This window comes from Aspergillus pseudonomiae (assembly GCF_009193645.1).
Source record: "Aspergillus pseudonomiae strain CBS 119388 unplaced genomic scaffold BDV37scaffold_103, whole genome shotgun sequence".
Lineage (NCBI taxonomy): Eukaryota > Fungi > Ascomycota > Eurotiomycetes > Eurotiales > Aspergillaceae > Aspergillus > Aspergillus pseudonomiae.
Genome location: NW_022476095.1, coordinates 34,919 through 52,998, shown reverse-complemented (window position 1 = coordinate 52,998; position 18,080 = coordinate 34,919). Strand labels below are relative to the sequence as shown.

Genomic DNA, 18,080 nt, shown 5'->3' with positions numbered 1-18,080 from the left:
AGAGTTGTAGGAATGATATTCTTCCCAAGAAGTAGGGTCCTATTCTGCTTCTTCGAAGCCTCTGTCTAACTCGGCGAGACAGAGAACTTCACATTCAGTGGCGCCTGCGTAATAGGGGACTAGTTGGTTATTACCGGCCAAAGCAAGTATTGAGTATCATGATAATCCATATGTGAGATTGTCCAGACATTTTCCAACGTAATCATTCACACTATCAAGCAAACAGGACAGACTATGTTGCCAAACTATGCGCATAGTTTGTAGGCTTGTCTTCTATGCGAGACCAGGCCAGAGAGCACATGGCCCATGGTATTCGAAAGCGGTGCCCTCATCATCAGCCATTGCTCACCATGAAAGCTGGCCATTTTCGGGGCATCGTGTTGAGTTCGAAGTTGGTGTATGGCCCAAATGAAAGTATGCATTGCGTGCAGAGAATTTAAGACGACGCAGTCTTTTAATCTGGATGCTTGATGTATTTATTATGAGATAGTCCTGGCTTGGGAGTCATTCTAGGGGCTAGATCTCCTATCATGTATCTTCAATCTCTTTTATAGACCTAATATACAGCTTTGCCAGTCGAGAATACAAATTTGGAGTTTTGTAACTTGAATATTCTATCTTCTATGGTTTTGTCTTCTATGGCAACGTATACAAGGCATTCAAAGTACACTTGAAATACTAGTTTCAACATGATTTCCATCCGAAGATAGCTCCTCTTCACAACTACCAGCCTAGATTCTGCGACTTTACCTCTGGTCTACCATGGTACTTTCTCGCCGAGATAGTTGACAAATTGACCCGGTGAAGTTGACTTTTGTGCCCCCTTGACCTTGAGAGAAGTCAGCATTTCCATCTGAGAACGATGCAGATAAAGCATGCTCAATACACACCTGCTTGATAATTCCTTGGACGGTGTCCTGAACGGTCAACGGAGCTTTTTCTAATCCAATAAATTGCGCATTGCGACTACCCATGTCTGTTTGGACAAGTCTGATCAAGGTTAGTGTCCAAAAGCTCTCCTGAATATAACGGAAAAAAAAGAAGAGTTATAGGGCTAGAACCTACCCAGGGTCGACTAGTAAAGCGATCAACTTCGGGTTCTCTGCCTCAATTTTCCTGACCAGGTAATTGCCCGCCACCTTGGACATGCCATAAGCTGTGGCCATGGACGGGATGCGTTCGATCTCATCAAGGCTTGCCAGTAACGTAGAGGTGTAGACGAACTTGGGCTGGCTGGCGTTCAGCAACAATGGTGCTATGGCCCTGAACAGCCTCAGTGGTCCGAGGGTATTCACTTCGAAGTGGGAAAGTACGTCCTCATCCGTCATGTCCACCACCGGGCCCCAGTGGTTGCAAATCCCTGCATTGGCAAGGACAATGTCAATGTGTTCGATGTGATGCTGGGTTTGGATTTCGGCAATGGCCTCGGCGGCGCTCGATGGGATGTCGAGACTGAGCGGCACGAGAATCAATTGGGAGCCAGAGCCCTTGGGCAAAGAACGTAGTTCCTTGGTGTTCTCCTCTGAGACATTTCGAATGGCTGCAATGACCGTGGTGTCCGTCTCCCCAAGGTAGTGCGCTGCAAGGCCTTTCCCAATGCCTGTATGGTCGACGTTAACCCAGACACACGATCTCTACAATATGTTCTTGACTCACCTCGATTGGCCCCTGTAATGAAAATAACCTGGCCCATCTTGAGATTCACCGAAGTTAAGTAATATTGGACCCGAGTAATTTACTTCTGCAACGAGTGTTCTCTCCAGATCATCCCTCAAGAGTGGGAACCAAGACCGCATTTATACAGTATGAGCCAAGGAAAACCAATCTACTCCGAGTATATGCAGCCCCTCTATCGGCATTTTTGCCCGGCGCGATCTAGACTAGAGGTGGGGGCCGTCAGCAAATCCACATCCCCTCACCGATGATTAAGCGGCGAGTGATGGTTGCCATAGTTAACTAACTACACTAATATCATGCTGACAGTTGGAAAAGGCCCTGATGCCATTCACATCTTCACTCCACATCCCCACTTCCAATCTCCGTCATAATTAGTCCCGCTTCGGCGGCTACCGTCCTCAGGAGCTCCCCGAACTTCTCTGGAATGTTCTTCTACGCTGTAGAGTTTACACAAGATGTTACATATATGGGTTTCATGGGATTTTTGAGTTCCACGGCGATGCGGTCTAACGTGCAGGACATGAATATATTCAAAATCCACTAAGCGGGAAAAGCAAAAAAAGTATCAAGAGGCATAGGGCACATACTAAATCACCACCCCTCAGGACTCGAAAAATTTCTCGCCATTCACATTGACCATATTACATAATGAAATCGTTGGCCACACATCAAGACCTCTAGATGTAGAAACAGGCCAAACAGTTGTGATCATGAGCTTCCCAGACACTCTAGTCACTTGCGTTGAGATCTCTTTTTAGCTTGGATTTCACCTTCAGCGTAAAGCGATATAGCAAGAAGGATCGGACCCAATCCTGCCATATTTGATCGCTGTTGGGTATCCCATGGACCATACTGGTGCATGGTCAGGAAGGATGAGGCTCCAGTATCAGGTGTTTGATGTGCAGACAGTTCGTGCCCTGACGCTTTGTTCTGGGATTTTCCAGTCTCGGACGGTTCAAGCTGGAATGGTTTGTTCTTGAGATATGCAAGGTACTTATGATCATATTCAGCAAACGTCAGAAAAATCTCGTGCCGATCCTGCGAAATAAGGGCTCGTCTACAATCAACTGTCAGAGTTATCGAGCTTTGATCGAGATTAAAAAGCAGACTTACATTTTGCCAATGTTGTTCTCTCCAGAGTCATTCATGAAAACCATTTGAGCGCTCTCCGGGTGACAGGCTTAACTTCAATGAGAGCATAAGCATTCTCCTCGCCGTCATCCAGATATTCACCCGTCCGAGCTTTGAACTGGCCTTGGTGAAATTGGCAATAAACCCTTTTCGAGTAATTGTACAGTTGCAAGCCATGCAATCAAGGCAGCAAAACACGACGCGGCAACACCCCCGACTCCGAAGACCAAAACAAAAAACTGAGCTCTCTCCACCCCCCAACAAAGGGATAATTCCACCATGGTCTAGCATATATAATCTTTCTTTGCAATTCTTGAGTGGAAATAAATCTGCATACTTGCACATACTGATCATACTAAAGATGTCTTCTTGCGAGTCTCCGCATCATAAGGAGCTACAGGATGCGCTCCGTGCAATCAAGAAAGATGTTGAGAGCCTTGAAACATATCAATTTGATTACAGTCAACTGAAAACTCACAAAATTTACGCCTCACCCATGGATCTGGACGAAAGCTCCAGCATCAAGCCCAGATTTTTCAAGCCATGTGATGCTTCTTTGTTGTTGCACAATCCTGATGCTACATACGACCAGACAAGGTCAGCATATAACGAATTTGATTCAATCAACCCAGATTTCAGACGTCCTATATATTGTGCGCGCTGGATGATCAGTTATTTCTCTTATTATATCGTTGCTAGCGCAATCCATAGCAAAGACTTCATCCTCGACGAGTTATGGGCTGGTGTCAGGTAACTTACCCCCTGAGTTGCCCTTCTTCAGTTATACTTCTTCCGACCTCAATATATTGAACTTGTCTTCTGACAGTAGACAACAGTACTAGCGATGAGCCTTGGAGAGGCTTATGGGGAGATGAGTATCCCGAGTATGGGACCGTCAAGGCTCATCAAGTCAAGGATCGTTCATCTACGCACATGAAAGCCATGCTCTATAACAATCTGGATGGCAAGGATGGTGAGCTTCTGCGAGGGGAGATCTTGGTTGCGCTTCGCTTGGTTCATACGCAAATGAGACGGCGTCGCTTTTTCGGACATATGACTGCCCCGGTAATTTCAGCCCCGCCTAGAAATTGAAGCAGAAGCTAAGCGAATATATAGGTTCTTCTTTTCTCCTTCATGGGGCCCCAACATGCTCGGGTCATTGAAGCATATTTTAGTGGCACCTCGTTTGTTATGCGAACAACTCCGCTGTTTGATCTCCGTAAGAAGGACGAGGCCTTAGTTAAAACCTTTGGGCAGTGGTACCTTGGAGAGCCGACGGGAAATACGAAACAGCTTCTGAAGCTGTGATTCTGCCTTCTGCGGCAGGCATAAGGAATGTTTATGATGTGATGTAATAATGCATTTTGGGACACGGAATGACTTTGGGTGCTTTGAATGGAAGGGTTTGGATTGGATTAATTGGTCTGTTTGTTCTTCTGGGCTGTCTATAGGTGTAAAATGGAAACGGTTACCATAATGCTCGCAGTCAGGGTTAGTTGAGATACTACCTAGGTAGTAGATCGGTCGCACAAATGGAGTGCATGCCAATAGGCCAGTAGAAATTAGCCATGGTCACAATGCAGGTCAGCGAACGGGTAGCCTTGAAGATACACGCCCACCGTGAGTTGTCGTTAACTTCGAAAAGACCCTTGCTGCGATAAAGTTACAATAATGATCAACTAGGCTGGCCGGCCGATGTCATGTTCTAGATATGTCATCACCAGATAGTAAAGCATTCATCTACGGATAGCCATGCGCTCGATACACATCAGCATGACTTCACCTCAACTAGACCAATGAGGAGCTGAGTCCGACCTGAACTAGCAGCGCATCGCGAAAATCCACTTGCTTCTCAAGGCAAATAGGGGGAGGTTCCTTAGCACTCGTCCCAAGAAAGAGGACGCGTTCTTCTCCATCATCGTTGTAGCCGTGGCTGGCCTTAGAAATGTACGACTGTAGATAGTGGGTAGTAAGCAACAATGTCATGTGCTTAAGACGACAAGGTACTTATAGCGATAACGGGAATATCATCATCTACTCATCCTTCCTTTCGCGTATCCACCAAGCATACCAACGAATAGGAGCTTCAGGTCCGCTTCTTGAAGTCTGTCATAATTTTTATCTTAATATTTGGGCTGTCTTGGAGACAGTCACTCTTGCGTTTGGATTATCTGTCCACCATTTGTAGAAGGCCGAAAGACTATACGGACGGCACCTGCATGTGCAGGGGTCAAGCAAATATATAGCGGAATCTACACCATTCTACATTCGTGGATGTTGAAGTAACCCTGATAGATGGATTACATCTAAAGTGATCGAATTCACCTATAATAAGCATTGAAAAATATAGACAAGTTCTAATGTGACGAACACTGAAACAAATTATATTTATATCTACTATGCAGTCAACATCCGAAATCCACCCTATATGTGGACCAATCACCTGGCTCTGTCCAGGATTGAAGAGGTTGAATCAGTCAAATAGGGCAGACTTATGTTCAGTCTCGTTAGATCTACCTATTGATAGGTTCCATGAGAGAGGAATGGTAGAACCCATCACCTGGGAACATACTATTGTTGCATTATGAGCTTTTGATGTCGTTCGACTCGTCGACAGAGACCCAATGAATGAGCACGAGCCCTAATAGATGCTACAGGTAGATAATGATAGGAATAGATTATGAATCCCACACTCCAATACAGAACCGGCTATTTACCGTATGCTAAGTTAGGAGAAGACACGCTGCTCACATACCCGGATCGCTCTTCGTTTCACTCAATTCCATTGCATACTCGTTCAACCTAGCAAGCCCCATTGACCACCGAATCTGTAAGATAGGTATAGCCCAAGACAAAGAAATGTTACACGCAAAGTATTACCATCAGTAGTTCATTACACAGTTTTAACTCTGACTCATTTCGGGATCTAATCTGATCAAACGGTAGAAACGGATCTACGGGTACTTTTGACTCTTCAATACCACGATTGATATTTACCCGATTGAAAGCCAAAAACAATTAATTCAGCAGGGATTCGTGGGCAAAGATTACAAGATGGATCGTGGGACCCAAGTTTCAGACTCTACAATAAATCCCCGGTTCACATGCGGCATGTGATTTCTGGAAGATTCAATCTTGGATAAGCACTCTTCAGACATCGGAACAGATCGGAGAACCTTAATTGTTTATCCCCCATCGAGTAATACCCCCATTGAGTAATACCCCATATTTCCGATCATTCTAATCATAATCACGATTTGAATCTTTCCCGAATGCCGAAGAAGCATCCATGATGCCTTGTGCTTACCTAGGTTATTAGGGTTATTCTGTCCCTTTAGACTCGGGGGGACGGAGTGACTGATTGGCTAGTTGCCTAGTGGATGATCGACGTCAACGCTTTTTCAGGTGGTGTGATTCTTTTCTTATTCTCGAATCTCCAATCTTTGGTTGCGATCATGAGATAGTACTAGTATTTACTACGATAGCTTCATAATGGGTACTTGGATATATTTTGATTCAATAAATGTCATCAAATTGTGCATAGATAGCATCACTGAGCATCATGATGAAATAATAAGTATAAGAAAGTAGAAAGACCACGTCAGTGGAAACCAATCATCGCTAAAGTAGAACAAAACAAATAACGCTAGTCAAATCAGTGCTGCTTCTGGTGACTCTGCTGCTTGGGACCTAAAACGTCTTCCAAGAATCCATTCCACAGCTCTTTTACAACACCGGGTTCCTTGGAGCCGTTCTGGGACTTCCAGAGCTCCTCGCCGATACGGGATTTGCCAACCGCCTCGGTTAGCGAGAACGGGTCGATATCCACCGAGTTGTTGTCAACAACTTCGGCCATGGGGCTGACTGCGACATCGGCCCCGCCCCCGGAGATAGTGTGTACCTGGGGCTTCATGGGTGGGTTCGAGGGCTGGCTCGAGTTGTAGTTGGTGAAGACATCGGAAAGGATCGGAATCCGAGTATCGGCGGGGCGAACAGGGGCATCAATCTCGTCCATGGATGGCAGGTATGCAAAATCCACAGTGGATGAGTCATTAACGGCCTTCATGGCACGAGAAGTGTTGAATTGGCGGGTTGAAACAGATCTACAAGGGTGGGGAGTGATGTCAGCTTCGAGCCCTTTGTACCGAGGCAAGAGAGCAGTTCGAGATTAAGCACTTACTCCGCTGCAGAGCTGCCATTGATTCTTCTCATGGCAATGCTGAAAGCACGGGATTGAAGGAAGTCATGGTTGGCAAGGCGCTCGACGAGCTGTATGGCAGCAAAGCGGTTAGTACGGGTTCAATGGGAAGCCATGCTCGAAGCATCAGGGATACGTACCTCACTCTGGCTGCCGCTGGCTCCCAGTTTCCTCTTGTGGCACTCCCTCTGGAGGTCTGCCAAGCTGCGAGTAGCGTACAAAGACGTACGGTCTTGAACGTTGACAGGCTGTGCAGAGTTGACACCGGTGATGTGCAGGCCCCGACGAAGGCAGGGTGTGGCAGTATGTTGCTGGGAGAGCACGCGAAGGGCGCGCAAAGAAGTAGAGCGAGGGGCTGCCATTGGGAAAAGAGTAGCGCGGTTGATGGGTGTTATATTCAAGAAAAGAATAAAGAAAGGGTGCTTTAAAGTTGTGGTGCCCGGAAGGGATGTGGGTATATAGATCCTATTAAAGTAGATCGAGGATGAGAAGATATAACGTAGAAAATAGGTGTAAGATGATTAAAAAGTAGGGAAAACACAGAGGAATGCGAGAGTATTGAGTAGATGTACAGGAACTGTATGGAAGGGAGGGAAGGAATGCAGTCGAGGCGAGCTCAGTACTTGTACTTCTGAATGCTTGCAGGAACCGTTGGGGGGGAGAGTGAGCTATCCACTTTCACCCTTCCGGTGGACTCTCACGCAGACCGGGGCGGTCTGGGCCAAGTCGGCGGGTTGCTAATAGTAGTAACCCACTAAATTCCCCGACTAAATGGATCGATCGATGGTGTCGCCTGGGCGGGCAAAAAAATGGGTATGTATTAGTGTAATTACCGAAACGCAACAGACTATTTTCTTGTTTCTCCAATAGTATTCAGATCTACTCGTCGCCGTTCCAGCAGATCTTCTCGCTTGAACAACTGTATCTCAATAAAAGAAAGAGGAAAAGAAAAAAGAAAAAAGAAAATAAAATCAAAAAGGAAAAGGAGGGTAGAGGTGGGGTAAAGTGCGAGATTAAAAAAAAGTAATGATGGTCAGTTCCATACATTACATATCAGGTCTTCAGCAGGATAAGAGTCAAAGTATGGGGTATGGACACTCAACACATCCGTGGACCTCCAGGATCGGATGTACAAGCATGCATATTCCCCGGCGCTACGGGTGGCAAAACAGCCAATCGATCAGGCAATCCATGAATTTCGATGACTACGACTCGCTACGAAAGGTCAGTTGATGATCACGAAAACGCTTGCCCGTCTCCGAACCTGTGCCATTAAACATTGGTCAACCCTGGTGCATCGAAGCTTGTTACGTCGGTGTGCCCTGAGGTTCCCCTCTCTTCCCTCGTGCTTCTACCATTTTTTTTTTTTTTTATTTTAAATTATTAAAAGTATTTCTAACTGACTTTGGAACACATTGGATGGGTCTAGCGTGGTGTATAGAGACCAATCCAATCACTTCTTGTCTCTTTTCGAAACAGAAAACTCCCTGTCACCCACCTTAAAGCCACAGGTAGGTACTAGTTGTTACGATCTTCCAACTGTAGGACTGGACAGACTACGACTACTACTGCCCTCGCGAGGCACGCCAGATGGTGCTACGAGCAGTGATGAACTCATGAGTCGACGTGGGAGAGTCCTTGGCCAAAATATGACACAGAGAAAGCGTCAGCGGGCGAACGAAAGTGGTAATACTAGTAATCGCAGCCCTACAATAGGACGGCACAACATTGGATACTCTCTATCTCAACCTATCTCATGTCGTATGCGGTATGTTCTGCAGCCTCGTTTCGTCCGTCGTGCAGTGACGCAATTGATTTGTGAGGACAAATACCGCGGGGAAGTCAGTACCGCCCATACATACATACATAAATTACGAGTACTAGTATGATAAGCGGATCAATGACGAAGCCCTGCAGCTTCCATAATATTACCGAGTTGGGAAGATTCTTACCCTTTACAGGAAGAGTAAATGAATCCCGCCGTCCGCATGATTCATCGAAAGTCCGTCTTAATTTCTGATCCCGCATTGTTCCTCTCAACTGTTGAGACAGGCGAGAAGCGGTGAAGTGGGGATCCAAGCGACCTTGTTGTCGATCGGAGTTGGCCCCATTTTCCGGCAGGCTTTTTGATTCCAGAATTAGTCTAAACGACACGACTATTATGGGGACATGACCAAAGCTGCTGTGTAAAGCATAGACTGGGATTCAAGGTACCGCGTTGAGGAGAAAACGGGTGGAAACTTCGGGGCAGGATCGAAGGTACGCAGTAATTCGCAGTCTTGGAGGCAGTAGGATTAAACATACGCAGTATTTTAGGGGCTGGGATTAAAGATGCACTGCAGCATAAGGAATGATCGACCCCTGGGCGACATGCCATCCCATTGGGGGAGGGTCACGAGAACAAGAAAGCATTCAATGCCTCGTAATTTGCTGATTGCATGAAGTAATCGATTTTGAGTCTAACCCAATTTCTTTTTTCTTATAGTTTATATTATGTTATTTGGTTTTTGTTTTGTTTCATTTCATTTTATTGGTTCCCATTTTGTTTCTTCAATTACTACTGCCGAGGTATTTTTGTTTACTCTGGTCCCAAGTCGACTCGAGTCCTCACCTCATCAACTCATCATGATCATACACATCCCAGTCAACCTCGCTGTATGTAACCTTCCGCTTTCGGTTTTCGGTGATGTGGTCAATATAAGTATGATAAAACCTAGTATCTCATTCTTCATACCCTACTCCGTATAATATCATCTACTCTCACATTATTCCTTGCGCCTTTAATGCCTCTACTTGGAAGCTTACCTGGAAACAAGATAAGCACATGTATGGCCGAACCTAATTATTACCTCGTGCCGTATTTGGCATCCCACGTATACTTTTGATATCTATGTCACTGCTGAATTGTGAAACAACGACGATCGCACTTTAAGCATCCCGATAGCCAGTGATCTACCCCGATACAACTAGGCTGCTTTGGGTATATCTGCATCGTAGCTTAGTATCAAACCTACATGCCGTGATCAAGCAAGACTACTAGTATTATAGGCCGACGGGAAACTTAATCGAACCATCGTGTATCCACGCGAATCAAAGCACTCGAAGATAAGCATTTCATATTTATTTAATTTTTTTTAGTGGGTCTATACACTTCTGCGGGTATCTCAGAGCTGTTCAGAGCTTGGAGACGTGCAACGAACGTCGCCCTTTGGCAGTTTTTCGCGCATATGGGTGCTGACGGGATTCGGGAACCAGGTGGTCAATGTCGGCTGTGTGGACTAGATGTGGACCGGCTTCGTCTAGTGTGGTAATCCCGTTGTTGCGCATGGCTGTTTCTAACTCGTCCCTCATGACTAAGGTATGGTAAGCGATGGCGAGAGACAAAGCGTACAGGGAAAGAGACTCGTCACTTACTCTCTATCAAATGTTCGACACCCTCCTGACCATAGTTGGTGGCGAATAGCATACTGCGCCCCATACCCACTGCAGTTGCGCCCAAGCAGATAGCCTTCAAGATGTCGGTCCCGCGTCTGATTCCACTATCCACGTATATCTCCATCTTGTCAAAGATTTCAGGACAGCGCTTCTGCAGTTCGAGAAGTGTAATGATCGACGGAGGGCTAGTATCAAGGTTTCTCCCTCCATGATTGCTAAGTAGAATACCGTCGAGGCCGGCTTCCATGGCTAAAATGGCGTCGTCTGCAGACATCACGCCTTTGAGACAAACAGGAAGATGCGTATGCTGCCGCACCCACACCAAGTCCTCCCAGGTCAGTCCGGGGTCAATGAAACCGGCCATCACACGTCCTAGTCCACCACCTTTGTTATCATTCTTCGCTTTGGATGGGGCCATCGGTACGGATAAGCTTTCGTCGGCCTTGACGCGTTCGTCTGCTTCTCTTTTACCCGGCCAAGCTGCATCAACCGTCACAAATATGGCCTTTACGTTAGGGTTTGCTGAGCATTGACGGAGAAGCGCGGCTGACTTTTCACGATCTCGGTTGACATATAATTGGAAAAAGAAGCTTGCCGAAGGTGCGGCGTCTCTAAGCTCTTCCATTGTGTAAGAGGAGTTATTGGAGATCTGATATACTCATTAGACGAGGAACAACCAATGGGGAAGTTTTCCCAGCTTACTCCCTGCATAATTCCTTGATTTCCACAAGCTCGAGCAATAGCGCACTCGCCATCGGGGTGAATAAGCTTCGCCATTGCTGCAGGACTCACGAATAATGGCAAGCTGCTGTCGACCCCGAGGATTTTAGTCTTCGTATCTACAGATCGGACATTCTTCAGCACCCGTGGCCGGAACCAGATTCGGTCGAAGCAAGACTTATTGGCGTCCCGGGTAATAAGATCTGTTGCGGCGCTGGAGTAAAACGCCCATGTCTTTTTGCTGGCTGTCTTTGACGCCACCAGCTCAAAATCGTGCGAATTGATTAAGGTATGCAATGGTGGCTTCTCATGATCAAGGACTACTTTGGGGTTCTCGGTAGGTGGCTGCTTGACCCATTCGTCATCAATCGTGGACTCATCCAGCACACCCATATGCTTTTCTTGGGGCAAGTTCGTTGCCAGAACGCTTGGGGCATGAACTTCCGAATAGGCCTTGGTAGCATCGCGGCCTGCGTATTTCAGGATAACTGCATGATGAAGATGACTGGGTTAATATCCGTAGCGTTCAAGTATGGATGTATGCCTCACTCGAAGATCCTCCAGGATGTTCTTCCAAGAATTCTGTCACATCCCACACCTGATTGTTGACAACAATCCAGCAATCCTGCACGGCATTGTGCTCCAATATTTGCTGAACAGACAGAAGTTTCTTGCCTGCCATTTCAGAAAGAATGTATACTTTGAACGACGAATGCTGACGATCCTTCAAATGGCAGAAAAGAGGCGATTTAATGTTCAGATGGTAGGGGTTCAGCTTTGCGCAATGCGTGCATATAAGTATATACAGTTGAAGCCTCGATAAAACGGGGAAACGCCGAAGAAGAGAATAAACTAAATTGTTATTGATGGTAGAGAATCAGCGGTGATAAGAGACCTCCGCAGATCCATCGCAGAAATGCGGAGAATGTAACAATTGCAAGGCCCCACAGCGGCCATCGTCCCGAACGCCCGGGTTAGAAGAGCCGACCTTCGCACAGTGTACAGCTTCGTGTATATACATTGTATACAGGCAGGGAGGATGTCCTTTGTAGCCCAGGCATGAGCAAAATGCATGAGATTTTGCGCTGTCAACCTCCTATGAAGACAACACGTCGCAATGAGCAAGTTGATATCTCCATGGTCCCCAAGGAACAGGAAAGGTGAGAGAATCCAATGAGGAACAATGAATTAACGAGAGGAATCGGAGTAGCACCGAGATCAATCCCCTGATTCGGACACTTCTCCGCAACAATCTACTCCTATCAAATGACTCAGCATTATCACTAGCCACGGAGGCGCAGCACACATGTGGCTGATGGTGGGCTGTTGCCAAGAGGTCCACCACTGAAATTGTCTCGCGGATATCGATAGGCACGGGGACCCTTTCAATAAAGAAGCTGTGAGGGCAACAGGAAAAGGTATCGTTGTTTTCAGATGCGTGTGGCTTTTGGCGTAGAAACCTTCTCCAGGATACTTGGGAATAGTAATACAGCCTTCTCGGGTTGTGTAAGATCCAGAGGAACCTGCACCGCTTTTTCCTTGCCTCGTTTTTGCCAGCAACATAGTGGAGGTATGTTCAACACTGCCCAATACCTACATGTGTTCTGCTCCGGTCAAGGCTGAGTAGATTGTCGGTTGCTGTACTTATAACTCACTTGGATGCACAGTACTTTGCAGTAAATCCTTTTTGTCACAACCTTCTCGCTGTTTTATCCTGAGCAAAAGAGCATTCTCTACAGACACAACCAAATATTTAGCTGCGGCCAATATGGGTGACACCAGTAAACCCTTAAGATATGTCGACGTGAGTTTCCTTGCTATTTTATATATCAGCGTCTCGGTAGCTGATAAGGAGGAAACCTTCGTGTAACCAGATTGGGATCAATTTTAGTGATCCTGTTTTCAGGGGAGAGTACCATGGAAAGCAGGTTCATGAAAGTGACTTGGACGACATCATCCAGCGTGCTCGCGAAGTAGGCTGCGAAAAGTTCATGGTTACGGGTTCGGATGTGGAAGAGTCCCGACGTGCTATTGAAATCGCCCAGAATTATCGTAAGTAGTACTGCTTGCTATAATTTTTCTCAACTCATGTAACCCATCTAGTTTAACAATGTCTGGTCCTAACTGACAAGTTCTTAAACAGCGGGATTTTGCTATGCCACAGTTGGTGTTCATCCCTGCCAGGCCAAACTGTTCGATGAGTTTCCGGGTGGTCCGTCGAAGATGCTTGACGAACTGAGGTCCCTTGCACTAGAATCGAAAAACTCTGGATACGCAGTTGCGTTCGGTGAAATAGGTCTCGATTATGACCGACTGTTCCTGAGCGCAAAAGAACCTCAATTAAAATATTTCGAAGCCCAGCTGGATCTCGCAGTAGAGATACAACTTCCCCTCTTCCTCCATTCCCGGGCTGCTAGCGAGGACTTTGAGCGGTTACTGGCACCCAGGCTTGAGAAGCTTCCCAAGAAGGGTCTCGTTCACAGTTTTACCGGGACTATGGAGGAGATGAAACGCATGGTTGCCCTCGGTTTGGACGTCGGTGTCAACGGTTGCAGCTTAAAGACGGAGGAGAACCTGGAGGTGGTGAAGGCTCTGCCTCTGGAACGACTTCAAATAGAAACGGATGGCCCGTGGGTATGCAAACAGCCTGTTTCCCTACCATTCGTTTGGACTTCATTGTTGACGGTGCTTCCTTATAGTGCGAAATACGCCCGTCTCACGCATCCTCCAAATACCTAGAAGGTGCACCGACACTACCAAAGGCTGTCAAGAAGGAGAAGTGGCAAAAGGGTTGTATGGTTAAGGGTCGCAACGAGCCTATTGCTATCGCCCATGTCGCCCACGTCATTGCCATGGTTAAGGGAATCACTGTTGAGGAAGTTTGCGAAGCGTGAGTATTTCCCAAATTAAACGGCCTCCCAACCATAGATGCTAATCCCGCGCGTTCTAGTGCCTGGAACAATTCAATTAGAATGTTTGGACTTGGAGAAGGAACATCGTAGCTCGGTCCCTATCTTTTCCAAACAGAGCGCTCTATTCATGCTTGACTTTGAACTTTTCTTGATAGCCCAATAGACACGGACTTCGGACATCCCTTGCCAGTCTTGCTTTGCTGTGATCATGATAGATAGATGAGTCTGGAATTTGTCGTTACTTTACGGATCCCCGGATCTCCCCGAAAAGGCCCAAGGCCCCAACCATGGTTCGAGAGGGCTTTCAGGGCTGCACCTGGATCTGGAGCCGCCTATTGAGCACGAAACAAGCGAAAACTTAGAACTGATGACCACTCAACTCCACGGCGTTGCTTCGGAATTAGGAGTATAACGTGAGACCTGCAGACGCTCTTTGTTCTCCAAGAGTCCAAGCTTCCCGTCACAGAAGTGGATAGTCATACGCTTTGTCCTTCAATAAATCTGTCGCCCATTATTATTTCCCTGCAAAACTGGGGCTTATTTGTTCTTTTCATTAAAGCCGGCTGCTTCCTGGTAGTGGACTTTGACGGCAAAGGTCTACAAGAGCAACTTTTCTGCTCCTTCTTTTTTCCATCAGCTCACCGCCCCGAAGCTGCAAAAGTGCAACAGTTGTTTCTTTCTCCACTCCCCCAGACTGTTGGATTACTGTCTCAAAAACTCCCTTGTTTCTTTCTCGTCCTAGCCTAACAGCTCTTTCGACTTTAAACTCGTCAAAATGTTTGTCACTCAGAGATCTTCGCCTGTCTGAAACTCCTGAGACAGACTTCATCAAGTCTCTCCCAAGTTTTATAGACCACCCCGTTATTTTTTGCTGGACGACTTCTCAGCACTTTCCAGGCTGGGAATAGGCCTCTCCTCCGCTTCAAACTGGTTGGAACACTAGAGGGTCTTGTTTACTGTCCTTGCGTGCCGAGCACCTCCGCCCGGGAACGTCGGCCCCTTCTATACTCGAAGGTCTTTGAGGCATACAGCGATCTGCTGCGTTATTCAATAACCATGGCTAACATGGCCATGGTTATTCCCCTGGCGCAGAACACCTCCAGCAGCTCTCTTGTCGGTCAAAATGGTGAGAATCTTTCTATTGATACAACGAGGGTTTTCTAGCGAAGCCCACATTCTGTATTGCTTTCGAGCTGACGTACGTCAGGTTGTGTGACAGAAAGAGCACGCCTTAAAGGCTCATTGGCAGAATCCGAGCGAATGTACCCTGAGTTACCCCCGAATTTTGGGGAGGTTGTCGAAGGAATCTATCGCAGCGCATTTCCCAGCCCTTGGAATCTTCCCGCGCTTGAGAACCTGGGTCTCAAGACTATAATGTCAGTGGCATTTCCATGCGTCGCGTAGATCATGTGTTAACATGCTACATAGCACTCTCGTCGAGGAACCGTACGGTTTGAGTCATATGGGTTTTCTTCGCGAGAACGGGATCGCGCACTTTCGCGTTATCGTTCAAGCAAACAAGGATCCCGAAGAGAAGACCCCTGATCATGTAATCAATGGTATCCTTGAAATTCTCCTCAACAAGGCCAATCATCCGATTCTTATTCATTGCAACAAGGGAAAGGTATGTGGCGGGTCCTTTGTGTTACAGTACCTGCTCTAATTGATCATGTATAGCATCGCACTGGCTGCGTAGTAGCTTGCTTCCGAAAGGTTCAAGGTTGGAACTTGCGCGAAGTCATTGACGAGTATTTAAGCTACTCTTGGCCAAAGTCAAGAGCTCTGGATGAAAGGTTTATCGAAGCGTTCGACGCAACCAAACTCGACCAGGTGGCTAAGGATTCTGGTGCCAAATTGTGGAAACCTACCGGTAACCAGAGAAATCCAGAGCCCTATGTGTTGCCCTCCACATTTTGACAGGTAGCTAAGTTGCCCGAACCTGTTAACCAGCATGACTTATGACACCTGTTACCCCGAGAAAGAGATCTACGGAATTTTTATACAAAGATCAATGCATTTACATGGAATAAAGAGCGCAAGTTTTAAGGGTTATTGTGCCTTAATAGAGCAGCTGCTTTATACTCTTGCTATATCTGATGTTTCTTTCACTTGAAACTTGCCGGTCAACCTCTGGCGTTCAATTTTTCCGAGTATGCTGGACTTGCTTCTCACACATGTGGCGTTTTCTATTGCTTTTTCATGCCACATGTGTTCACCATGATCATTCGATGTCTGAGCCGGGAAATGCCATGTGTACTACTGTACTCACATGGAGTGGATATGTCCACAATATGCACCTGCTGCTAATAACATGTGGATCCTGAGATAACGGATTTCGGGTTGCCGATTGCTTCTTCCTTTCTGGTATATAAATAGGGTATTATTGTAAATAATCACAACCTTGCTTCTTGTCTCGTTCCATCTTTCACTGTCCTCTAATAGTTCACGTAGACTCGCCATATAATATATAGGATAAACCTTATACTGACAGGCCAAGGTTAGGAAGCCATCACAACTGGTCACCCAACATATCATCGCTTTCTCTACCATAAGGCCCTTCGGCATCGATGACAGAGGATATACATGAAATAGGCAATGAAGTTAATACGTAATCATCGAAATGATCTGACACAAGCATTTCATCGTCGCTTAGTGGATCTACGTAAAATGAGTTGCCTGTCGAACCACATTGCCTGCCGTGATCGGTTTCCCAGGAGGAATTTGGCGTTGTATGGCTATACTCCAGGCAATCAAATTCGCTTTTCTGACTTTCCATTATATCGGAGTAAACCGAGGTGTTTTCCTCATGCCACAATAAAGTGCTTGTTTCGTCTGGTTTGTATACTTCAATATCTCCATTTGTGCCTAGATAACAGTCTGATGTTTGTGTTTCGTCGATGCCCCAGTCGTCGTGGAATTGGATGTTCTCTTCGATGTTTTCTTTGGTTGCGGTGTATCTCTGAAGCAGCGAAACGCTGCATGGCCTAGGAGTAGGCCATAATGGGCTTAGCTTTCGCGAAGCTTCAGGTTTATAGAGTTTCTTTTGGGCAATGCACCAAAGGGAGGTCATTATTGTGGTTTTCAGATCCAGAACCTCAGGAAGAGAAGATAAGCCGTCAAGTCGACAGCGTTGTAATTTCTCAAGGGCAGCGGATTTATCTTGTAGCGATTTGTTTCGTGTAGACTTTAAGATAGAACAGATAGATTTGGCAATTAAAGGTATCAGTTGGGACCGTTCATCCATAGCCTATCAATGAATTGAGTCAGATCTGTATAGACGGATACATAGAGATAACCAGTTTCTCACTTCGCGGTATCTAAGACTGAATACTGAAGGAGCAATTCGAGAAAGAGACTGCAAATCGCTCTTCTTCAGCGTTGGGTACTTGTAAATACTGGGTGGATCGTCATGCACGAGGGTGCTGAATCCGACGTTGAACAAGGATATGAACTCCGAGACTTGGCAGGTGTCGTTGGCCAGTAGAATACTTGCAGGGGCAGAATCTTGAGAATGTTCAACGACTTTGTCGATGCGATAAGGTATTTCTATGTGCGGCGTGACCCCACAGTTCTCGGGCGCTGTAGATGATGAGATATGTCGCAGGGGTTGACTGTGGCGACTATAGATCATCGAGATATTAATTGTAGATATATGAAAAGCTGGAGTATATAAAGGAGGAACTGCATTGGTAAGGGACTTGGCCAAGGATGGACATCTTGATGTTTTGGCTGTTACAGATCCTCCAGGCCTTCTGCGTAATCCGAACGATAAACGAAAAGTCGTAGAGGTGGTCTTTTCGGTCCAATGGTCACAGTTTTTGAAAAGAACTCCAAGACCTAATTCAAGCCAGCACTATGTAAGTTGTTAGATGAAAACTCGTTCGTCGCATCGAATCAATTTCTGGGGATACCTGAGAGTTGCATAGTGCGTCCCCAATTTGAGAGGTAAGGATTGATAACGGACGGCCCAAGTTGAATTCGGCGCTGACATGAACATTCAGTCTGAG

General features: G+C 46.3%; 9 protein-coding genes across 9 annotated transcripts; 4 read left to right on the top strand and 5 right to left on the bottom strand.

The window, feature by feature from the left end:
• Positions 1-715: 715 nt before the first annotated feature.
• Positions 716-1,786, bottom strand: BDV37DRAFT_261548 (SDR family oxidoreductase). Its single transcript, XM_032083338.1, has 4 exons — positions 1,657-1,786; positions 1,066-1,600; positions 891-990; positions 716-829 (listed from the first exon to the last, which is right to left on the bottom strand). Exons 1-4 carry the CDS (start codon positions 1,691-1,693, stop codon positions 758-760), a joined length of 744 nt encoding a protein of 247 aa, XP_031936449.1. The 5' UTR covers positions 1,694-1,786; the 3' UTR covers positions 716-757.
• A 623-nt stretch (positions 1,787-2,409) lies between these two features.
• Positions 2,410-2,834, bottom strand: BDV37DRAFT_287872 (uncharacterized protein; the record flags this gene model as incomplete). The annotated part of the gene is made up of 2 exons (XM_032088169.1): positions 2,410-2,734; positions 2,791-2,834. The coding sequence occupies 2 exons, from the start codon at positions 2,832-2,834 to the stop codon at positions 2,410-2,412; spliced, it is 369 nt and encodes a 122-aa protein (XP_031936448.1).
• A 296-nt stretch (positions 2,835-3,130) lies between these two features.
• BDV37DRAFT_261545 (uncharacterized protein) lies at positions 3,131-4,205 on the top strand. The gene is made up of 3 exons (XM_032083337.1): positions 3,131-3,558; positions 3,645-3,873; positions 3,925-4,205. Exons 1-3 carry the CDS (start codon positions 3,170-3,172, stop codon positions 4,114-4,116), a joined length of 810 nt encoding a protein of 269 aa, XP_031936447.1. The 5' UTR covers positions 3,131-3,169; the 3' UTR covers positions 4,117-4,205.
• Positions 4,206-5,929: 1,724 nt separating this feature from the next.
• BDV37DRAFT_11416 (uncharacterized protein) lies at positions 5,930-7,779 on the bottom strand. The gene is made up of 4 exons (XM_032078433.1): positions 7,630-7,779; positions 7,147-7,471; positions 6,989-7,077; positions 5,930-6,911 (listed from the first exon to the last, which is right to left on the bottom strand). Exons 2-4 carry the CDS (start codon positions 7,366-7,368, stop codon positions 6,464-6,466), a joined length of 759 nt encoding a protein of 252 aa, XP_031936446.1. The 5' UTR covers positions 7,369-7,471; positions 7,630-7,779; the 3' UTR covers positions 5,930-6,463.
• A 1,533-nt stretch (positions 7,780-9,312) lies between these two features.
• Positions 9,313-10,147, top strand: BDV37DRAFT_261539 (uncharacterized protein). The gene is made up of 2 exons (XM_032083335.1): positions 9,313-9,707; positions 9,823-10,147. Exons 1-2 carry the CDS (start codon positions 9,500-9,502, stop codon positions 9,846-9,848), a joined length of 234 nt encoding a protein of 77 aa, XP_031936445.1. The 5' UTR covers positions 9,313-9,499; the 3' UTR covers positions 9,849-10,147.
• Positions 10,148-10,261: 114 nt separating this feature from the next.
• Positions 10,262-11,733, bottom strand: BDV37DRAFT_261538 (FMN-dependent dehydrogenase). The gene is made up of 3 exons (XM_032083334.1): positions 11,711-11,733; positions 11,107-11,649; positions 10,262-11,041 (listed from the first exon to the last, which is right to left on the bottom strand). The coding sequence occupies exons 2-3, from the start codon at positions 11,552-11,554 to the stop codon at positions 10,413-10,415; spliced, it is 1,077 nt and encodes a 358-aa protein (XP_031936444.1). The 5' UTR covers positions 11,555-11,649; positions 11,711-11,733; the 3' UTR covers positions 10,262-10,412.
• Positions 11,734-12,827: 1,094 nt separating this feature from the next.
• On the top strand, positions 12,828-14,395 carry BDV37DRAFT_11561 (3'-5'-exodeoxyribonuclease). Its single transcript, XM_032078465.1, has 5 exons — positions 12,828-12,965; positions 13,036-13,213; positions 13,305-13,795; positions 13,861-14,051; positions 14,112-14,395. The coding sequence occupies exons 1-5, from the start codon at positions 12,930-12,932 to the stop codon at positions 14,161-14,163; spliced, it is 948 nt and encodes a 315-aa protein (XP_031936443.1). The 5' UTR covers positions 12,828-12,929; the 3' UTR covers positions 14,164-14,395.
• A 743-nt stretch (positions 14,396-15,138) lies between these two features.
• Positions 15,139-15,990, top strand: yphA (tyrosine phosphatase family protein; the record flags this gene model as incomplete). The annotated part of the gene is made up of 4 exons (XM_032085411.1): positions 15,139-15,199; positions 15,281-15,449; positions 15,502-15,697; positions 15,751-15,990. The coding sequence occupies 4 exons, from the start codon at positions 15,139-15,141 to the stop codon at positions 15,988-15,990; spliced, it is 666 nt and encodes a 221-aa protein (XP_031936442.1).
• A 929-nt stretch (positions 15,991-16,919) lies between these two features.
• On the bottom strand, positions 16,920-17,997 carry BDV37DRAFT_275529 (uncharacterized protein; the record flags this gene model as incomplete). The annotated part of the gene is made up of 3 exons (XM_032085410.1): positions 16,920-17,057; positions 17,381-17,652; positions 17,985-17,997. The coding sequence occupies 3 exons, from the start codon at positions 17,995-17,997 to the stop codon at positions 16,920-16,922; spliced, it is 423 nt and encodes a 140-aa protein (XP_031936441.1).
• Between the last annotated feature and the right edge of the window lie 83 nt (positions 17,998-18,080).

Excerpts from the sequence above, each read along its gene's own strand:
- BDV37DRAFT_261548 (XM_032083338.1), bottom strand. The coding sequence starts at position 1,693 with ATGGGCCAGGTTATTTTCATTACAGGGGCCAATCGAG. Across the intron at positions 1,601-1,656 it reads CATTACAGGGGCCAATCGAG|GCATTGGGAAAGGCCTTGCA; the intron begins GTGAGTCAAGAA and ends TCGACCATACAG. Across the intron at positions 991-1,065 it reads GCTTTACTAGTCGACCCTGG|ACTTGTCCAAACAGACATGG; the intron begins GTAGGTTCTAGC and ends AACCTTGATCAG.
- BDV37DRAFT_261545 (XM_032083337.1), top strand. The coding sequence starts at position 3,170 with ATGTCTTCTTGCGAGTCTCCGCATCATAAGGAGCTACAGGATGCGCTC. Across the intron at positions 3,559-3,644 it reads GAGTTATGGGCTGGTGTCAG|TACTAGCGATGAGCCTTGGA; the intron begins GTAACTTACCCC and ends AGTAGACAACAG. Across the intron at positions 3,874-3,924 it reads TCGGACATATGACTGCCCCG|GTTCTTCTTTTCTCCTTCAT; the intron begins GTAATTTCAGCC and ends GCGAATATATAG.
- BDV37DRAFT_11416 (XM_032078433.1), bottom strand. The coding sequence starts at position 7,368 with ATGGCAGCCCCTCGCTCTACTTCTTTGCGCGCCCTTCGCGTGCTCTCC. Across the intron at positions 7,078-7,146 it reads CCAGCGGCAGCCAGAGTGAG|CTCGTCGAGCGCCTTGCCAA; the intron begins GTACGTATCCCT and ends GCTGCCATACAG. Across the intron at positions 6,912-6,988 it reads AATGGCAGCTCTGCAGCGGA|ATCTGTTTCAACCCGCCAAT; the intron begins GTAAGTGCTTAA and ends CCACCCTTGTAG.
- BDV37DRAFT_261539 (XM_032083335.1), top strand. The coding sequence starts at position 9,500 with ATGTTATTTGGTTTTTGTTTTGTTTCATTTCATTTTATTGGTTCCCAT. Across the intron at positions 9,708-9,822 it reads CGGTGATGTGGTCAATATAA|ATAAGCACATGTATGGCCGA; the intron begins GTATGATAAAAC and ends CCTGGAAACAAG.
- BDV37DRAFT_261538 (XM_032083334.1), bottom strand. The coding sequence starts at position 11,554 with ATGGGTGTGCTGGATGAGTCCACGATTGATGACGAATGGGTCAAGCAG. Across the intron at positions 11,042-11,106 it reads CCCCATTGGTTGTTCCTCGT|CTTCGGCAAGCTTCTTTTTC; the intron begins CTAATGAGTATA and ends GAGACGCCGCAC.
- BDV37DRAFT_11561 (XM_032078465.1), top strand. The coding sequence starts at position 12,930 with ATGGGTGACACCAGTAAACCCTTAAGATATGTCGAC. Across the intron at positions 12,966-13,035 it reads AACCCTTAAGATATGTCGAC|ATTGGGATCAATTTTAGTGA; the intron begins GTGAGTTTCCTT and ends TCGTGTAACCAG. Across the intron at positions 14,052-14,111 it reads GTTGAGGAAGTTTGCGAAGC|TGCCTGGAACAATTCAATTA; the intron begins GTGAGTATTTCC and ends CGCGCGTTCTAG.